This window comes from Charadrius vociferus, unplaced genomic scaffold (assembly GCF_000708025.1).
Source record: "Charadrius vociferus isolate BGI_N301 unplaced genomic scaffold, ASM70802v2 scaffold553, whole genome shotgun sequence".
NCBI lineage: Eukaryota > Metazoa > Chordata > Aves > Charadriiformes > Charadriidae > Charadrius > Charadrius vociferus.
In genome coordinates this window covers 799,411-806,141 of record NW_009647688.1, presented here as the reverse complement: position 1 = coordinate 806,141, position 6,731 = coordinate 799,411, and the positions used below count along the sequence as shown (strand labels likewise).

At 40.3% G+C, this 6,731-nt stretch overlaps 1 protein-coding gene across 1 annotated transcript in view; it reads right to left on the bottom strand.

The window, feature by feature from the left end:
• The window catches only part of CDH5 (cadherin 5, type 2 (vascular endothelium)), a 12,164-nt gene extending 6,381 nt beyond the window's left edge, over positions 1–5,783 (bottom strand). The window contains exons 1-5 of the mRNA XM_009881391.1: positions 5,595–5,783; positions 3,012–3,300; positions 2,807–2,923; positions 1,894–2,058; positions 1,294–1,481 (exon numbers count right to left, since the gene is read on the bottom strand). Coding sequence (XP_009879693.1) covers positions 1,294–1,481; positions 1,894–2,058; positions 2,807–2,923; positions 3,012–3,300; positions 5,595–5,783 — 948 coding nt within the window. The remainder of the gene's footprint in view (positions 1–1,293; positions 1,482–1,893; positions 2,059–2,806; positions 2,924–3,011; positions 3,301–5,594) is intronic.
• Between the last annotated feature and the right edge of the window lie 948 nt (positions 5,784–6,731).

The window sequence follows — 6,731 nt, the reverse complement described above, 5'->3', positions numbered from 1 at the left end:
AGAGAGGTGGGGGAGTCTCCCCCTCTGGAGCCATCCCAAACCCGCCTGGACGCCGTCCTGTGCCACTGCTGGAGGTGCCCCTGCTCTGGCGGGGGGTGGGATGGGGGAGCTCCAGAGGGCCCTTCCCACCCCACCACTCTGGGAGTCTGTGAATGGACGTGATAGTGCTTACCTGGCAGTTGAGATTTTAGCTCACATAGCTGTGTATTTAAAATTATGACGTGTGTGGCTAAAAGCATGTTACAAAACAGTGGGGTGAACTTTGCCTGCTGCGTGTTAAAAGATGAGCTGATTCCAACCCACCCAGTGTGATTATGTGTGGGTCTCTTATTGCTCCTCCTCTGGGCAGAAGTTACAAGCAATGTGTTCCTCAGGTCCTGGAAAGACCAGGGCAAGGGCTGCGTTTGGAGGAGGAAAGCTGCTCACACCTAACGTGACCACAGCTGGGGACTTTTCTGCTGGTCTTGGAATACTTGGTACTTTTTTCCCCCTCAGTTTTCTCTTCTTCTTAACACCGTTTCTAGTATTAACAGTTACAGAGAGACATTTGGAAGTGAAAAACACATTCCTGTCAATCTGAGGATTACGGGAGGTGATTTATAGTCCTCCCTCCTCTTTTTTTTAACTGTAAGTCAATGAAATCAATGAACTCTTGGCTTAGCAGTGCTCTGCATAACGCAGGAATGTCCCTTGGTACAAATCAAGTAGGTTTGAGAATTAAAAAACAAAGAGCAAACCATAATAAAGCATTTGGAGAGTCTGGGCCCTCTTAAATAGTTGTAAGGAATTAGCGGGGAAGCTCTGAAAACACCCTGAGGAAAGTAAGGGAGCTGTGGCTCAGGTTGGAGCAAGTGCCAAACTGTAAAGAGCACTTTTGGAAGAGTGGTCAGGTGGACTTGTTCACATTGTCTGTTTTGGTTTCACTTGGGCTGCAGAAGGGAAAGATCCTCTGACTTGGTCAGTTGGTTCAACTCTTAAATTCACTGACTCTTTCAAGCATTCAAATATCTGAAGTTTGAGAGGAGCCCCAAGTGCGTAACCCGAATATCTGACATAGTCCCCGTTGCACAGTGCGGTAATTCTGGATTTTCCCAGGACTGGCGGTTGAAGTGGGCCGGTGAATCACCAGCTCTCCTTTGCCCAGAGCTCACAGAATGGGGGTTTCAGAATGAACATACCTCACGCTGACTTCCACGCACTTCCATTTTTTCCTGCTGCTAATCCCAGACTGAATCAAACACTCTTGTTACACATGGAAAAATAAAATAATCATCTTTTTACTGGGAAAAGTACCTTCTTTGGCCTAATGATTCCTTCATTGGTGAATGGATTTGCTACAATTTCAAAGGTGTCCCTGTAATCTCCTTTGACAAAACTGTATTTCGTATTTCTATGTTGTGGTTCATCAATATCTTCTACTTTGACTCTGCCAACTTCTCCTCCTACTGAAATGTTTTCAGGAACTTTAAAGTGAAAGGATGCTGTTAAAAAAAACCACACAACAAAAAAGACATGAAGAGTGTGTACAGGAAGACAACTTAGTTAAAAATTGCTCTTAGTCTATAGATGTACAGAAAAATATTTCATTGAGAATTCAGCATTATATGTCTCTACAGACAGCTCTTTAGATGTATTTTTCATAAAAGTATAACTAATTTCAAAATTGTCAAGATCTTGTACAAAGTGATGAAATTAATACTGATTTTTATTTTCTCTTCTAGGTATGCGTCACCCAGGAAGTGTGGCTGGGGCTGGAATACAGAAGACCTGAATATGTAAGATTCTTTTGTCCATTTTTAAGAAAAGTTGAATCGTGATGAACTCTAACATAAATTCGTTATAATCATGTCAACCCTCAGTTTCAAAATGGTACAGCACTTGCAGTGCACTTACGGTGTTTGAATACGGGGAAGTTGTCATTGATGTCGGTTAACGTGATAATGACTGTAGCTGTGCTTGAATCCCCAGAAGACCCTGGAGCATCTTTTGCTTTAACAATGATTTCATACGTCGATTGATGCTCTCTGTCTAAATCAGCCCTTGTTGTAGAAATCACACCTTTGAAAAATTAACATTGAATATGATTAGATTTTGCAGCATGTCCAATTTTGACAGTAAATTTTCGCCTTATGCCACACATTCAGCTTTAAGTAGCATTTTTACAGTGGTATTTTTCTAAGGCTGGAAATGATAGAAGACTTTCTACGTGACAGAATATGTGAGAGATTTTGTACAATACCTTTCTTTAAACTGATCTTTGCTGCTTAGAAACAATTTGATGATGTCTAAACTTGGTCAGTACAGCATCTAGAGAGTTTGTCTGAGCACCTCTGTCTGAGTTACTTGCTCCAGAGGACCAGTATGGTTACAAGAGATACCAACATTATTTTTAAAAGTCAGCAAAATTTAAACAAGAAAGTTTAGGAAAGCAAAGGGTCGAGTTACTGCTGCCTCAGAATTTGTGTATTCCCCTTTTTCCGTTTGGTCAAAGAAATGGTATCTATGCTAAACTGAAAACATGAACTGATATTAGCTCCTAGTGGGTCTCTTCATCAGTGGGAAAAAAAGACCTTTTATCTTCTCATTTAGTTCACAGCACCTGATATCCCGACTTTATTAGTTCATTTCCAGCTGCAGATGGTGGCATTGTGTGCATGAATGAAAAATCATTCTAAATTATGGTTAAAATTATATTTTTGAATTATTATCCCCCTTGTCTGAATGAAAAAGTTTTTTTCATTCTGCGTTTTCTTCAAAGTGTAAGGTAAGGACAAAGTGCGTAAGGACATTTGCATATCTGACCTACCAGAGTCATCAACTGTGAAGTATTCGTCTCCTTTAATGACTTGGTACGTAACTGTGGCGTGACCTGTAACTGTTGGGTCATCAGCATCTACAGCTGTCACTTTGGTGACTGAGGTTCCTAGAAAGGATTTTCAAACAGCATATTTAGTATAAATTCTGCTTTTTAACCGGGGACAGGAAGGGAAATGAGTGAGGGAAGAACGTACCCACTGGTGACATTTCTGGGACAGATCCGTTGAATACCTTTTGTACAAACACAGGGACATTGTCATTAATGTCATAAACCTTGATAATGAATTTAGATGGGGGTTCCAGTGACTGGTTGTTTCTTCTGTCAATGATGAGTGCTGTCAGCTCATACTCTGCTTTCTTTTCTCTGTCTAACCTCTCAAATGCATATACATCACCACTGGTTTCTTCGACTTTAAAAATGGTGTTGGCATATTCACCTTCAATAATATACTTAGCGTTGTTGTTCCTGACGCTTGATGTGATCTAGAAGGAAAGTACAATTCAAAGAGATAAAAGTGAGCTTTGGCATCTGGATGCAACGCAGTTTCTACCAGAAGATACAGACCGTCATGGCTGCTTCAGACTCAGTTTGAAACCAGAAGAGCCATCAAGGCTTTTGATGTCAGCTGGAATATTACTAAACAGACAACACCACAGCAGCTACAAGCCTGCAGGGTTATAGGGTGAAACTTGCATCCAGACTGAAACTTGCTTGCTTATGTATCAGGAAGCATTTTTTTTTTTACATCGTATCTCGTATTTCCCAAAGATATAAATTGTTCATGGAGTTAACACATACAAATCATTAACCTCATTGTGTCTGAACTAACACGCACCACCATGTTCAGTTTGAGCTCCTCTTCTTTGCAAGTAACCTTCTGATTTTGCTTAGATTTCAGAGAATTACAAAATCAAATCTATATTCACAGCTATTATTCAGCATTAGTGTCTATTACGTAGCATTTAGCAGAATTCTTGCCATAGCTGACAGCTTTCTTGTGTTTAGTCACATGCAATTTTTTCATAGTCAGTCTTTAGGCTCATGCTGTGACAGTAAATTTCCACCCCATAGATTTTAAAATTTAAGATTATATGCAGTGAAAAAGGGATGAGGTAAAAGGAATGAACATTAATCAGTTTTAAAGTGTAATTTAATCCAATGCCAAATGCTTTGGCACATTATTTAATCTGCAGATAATCTGATGATCCTTCCCTTTCTATACCCTCACCCATCTAAGGACACTGATAGCAGGTTTAAACCACAATTTTCTGTGTGCTCTATCAGCATTCTTATTTCAGCAAGCTGCTTATCGATAATTGTGGGGTTGGGCCAAGAATTTCTAGTCTTTTGTTACTGATGTTATCATAAATTGCAGCTGTTTGGTATTCAGGATTTGATTTATCCTGCAGTTGTCATTTACTGTTGAACATTCTTTCATTTCTGTTTTCTGTTTTGAAATGTGTCGTTAAAATTGTCTCCCCTCACTCCACATACTGAATCATGCTTCTGACTGCTGGGGCTGCTGAAGAACAGTTTATAACGCCAGAGATGTAACCTGGGAAATAACCTCACCCTTGTCTCAGAGATAGTATAGTCTGTGCCGCCTTTCTCAATTTTTATTTACTTATTCAGTGTAAAAGGTATAGACTTCTAAGATTGCCTTTTCTAAAAGTGCGGGTGCACAGACAAAGGGAGGTATCCAAGGTCATGAAAGATAAAATCGAAATGTATCAGCATATTCCTGCAGCTGTCACTCAGTTCTGCCACGCCGCCGCCGTGGCCTTTTTGAAAGGGTTTATCAAGTGTTCAGTGCCGCGACTGCAGTGCGCCCAACACAGCCGCTGCAAAAGCAATCAGCAGCATTGCGCTGCTGACAGACCCCGGCGCGCGGCACAAAGCGAATTACTCTTATTTAGGACAGCTCCAGGAATAGAAGCGTTCTCCTCAATCTGCTGCTGAATTGGTCTGAAATGAAGCAGAGATACCCCGTGTCAGCCGCGAGCACCCTCTGGCCCCTTTTCTCTGGCGCTGGCGCGGTCTGCCGGGGAGCGGCACTCATCCAGAAAGGTCCGTTTCGCTTTGCCCAGACAGCCCTGACAGATGCTGATTGTTGTACATGGGAGGAAAACCTACAACTGCATTTATCTGAAAAGTGTCAAAGTCATTCAATTTGAAAGAGTAGATTGGAAGAACTTTGTCTGGGCGATAGGCAGTTAATCATGGGACTTTAAGAGCGCTGCCCTGAGAAAATGGCTTTGCGAGCAGGTCAACACTCATTATTATTTTTAAAAATTATTTTCTTTCACTTTGTGAAACAAATTTCTTCATTGTGTAACAGTTTTGCTAAACATAGCGCTTTTGTTTTGTATCCAGGCTGTATGTTTTTTAATGCAAATGTTTTTATTAGCTGATCTCCTAGGTTTTTGAAAGAATCTTGAGCTGCCAGAAAAATACTGACACGCGTCAGCAGCCAGACTTCCTTCCTCACTGTGCACCTGCATGCGATGCAATTGTTTCTTCACTGCAGATGCTCCATACTTGCCATTCTCTAAAATCTACTTGTATTCTTCAAAAGAATTAGAATCCCTTTGACATCATTATTCTTGATTTACTCTGTGTCCACATTCTTACACTAATACCACATTAGTATGTTGGTATTAAGTCCCATTTCTATTTCCGTTTTCTCTCTTCTATTGTAACGAGACTGCAGACATTACAAGATACTCATTTGCTGTCTGCATTTCTAATTATTCATTGCTAACAGACGGCTATTTACCTTGCCAACGTGGTGCGGTAACGGGGTATCAATCTCTTCTTTGATATGCATTTGGTTCCATATCCAGTCTCTTTTCAGTCGTTTATGACTGGCATTGTTTGAAGAAAAGTCCTGGTTTGTCTTCTGACTTTCTTTGTCAGCAAATGCTGGAGCCACGAACAATGAGAAAAGTAGAATAAGGTGGTTCATCTTCTTCTGGAGCCTAGGAAGTAATATAAAATATGAAAACTATAAATAACAACAGAATCGGATTAATCAGAGACAGCACATGTAGAAGTGCAAATGGGTTTTCCTTCTATAGGATTGTTTGCTTACTTTCGGTATTTCTTTTCACCTCCCTTAGAATCAACATTTGAAATATCAGGCGTCTTCCTTCCGTGAAACAGTTTTAACTAGATGATATGACAACTGTAAAACCCAACAAAACTCTTTCGACGAAATAAAAAACGGGCAAGTTTTGAAAGCTACCATAAAAGGCAGCATCCACGTGAGCTCCCACAGTTAATGTGACGGGAAGAGTGGGTGGCGCAGATCAGCCGTTGCGGAGCGGCGAAGGTGCAGTGCGGCTGCAGAGGGCCGCTCATGGGGAGAGGAGCCATGGGAAGCAACGCCAAGGCTGAGCCACATCAAACTTTACGTTAACTCAACTCCAAATGAAATGTTCCAGCTTGACAAACCCAAACGCAATGTTTTGACTTGCCCTGACACAAAATATGCCGTAGTCAATATGTTCATATGGAAAATATTGATTTAGAATAAAATCTGGGGTTTTTTTGATGAAAAAAATGATTCATGTGAAATTTTCAATCAATTCCAAGTACAATATAGCAAATTACCTTGCTCAGAGAGCTCATTTATTGATCAGTTCCTTGTCTTTTGAAACATTTGAAGACACATATAAAGTTCCTTTATACCCTATTCTCAGATGTTACCCTCTAAAAAATGGTAATTTGTGAAATTATTCTCAGGTGAAACCATATTTTTGCATCATATGTTAATATTAGCAAAATTCAGGCCTGACTTTCATATCAGATTGAGCAGTTATTTTAATGTAGCAAAGCTGATTCGTTTTCTTACTAAATTTCCCCTTCCCAATATAAAGGACTGTCAGGGAACTTTAATGCTTAAATAATCAGA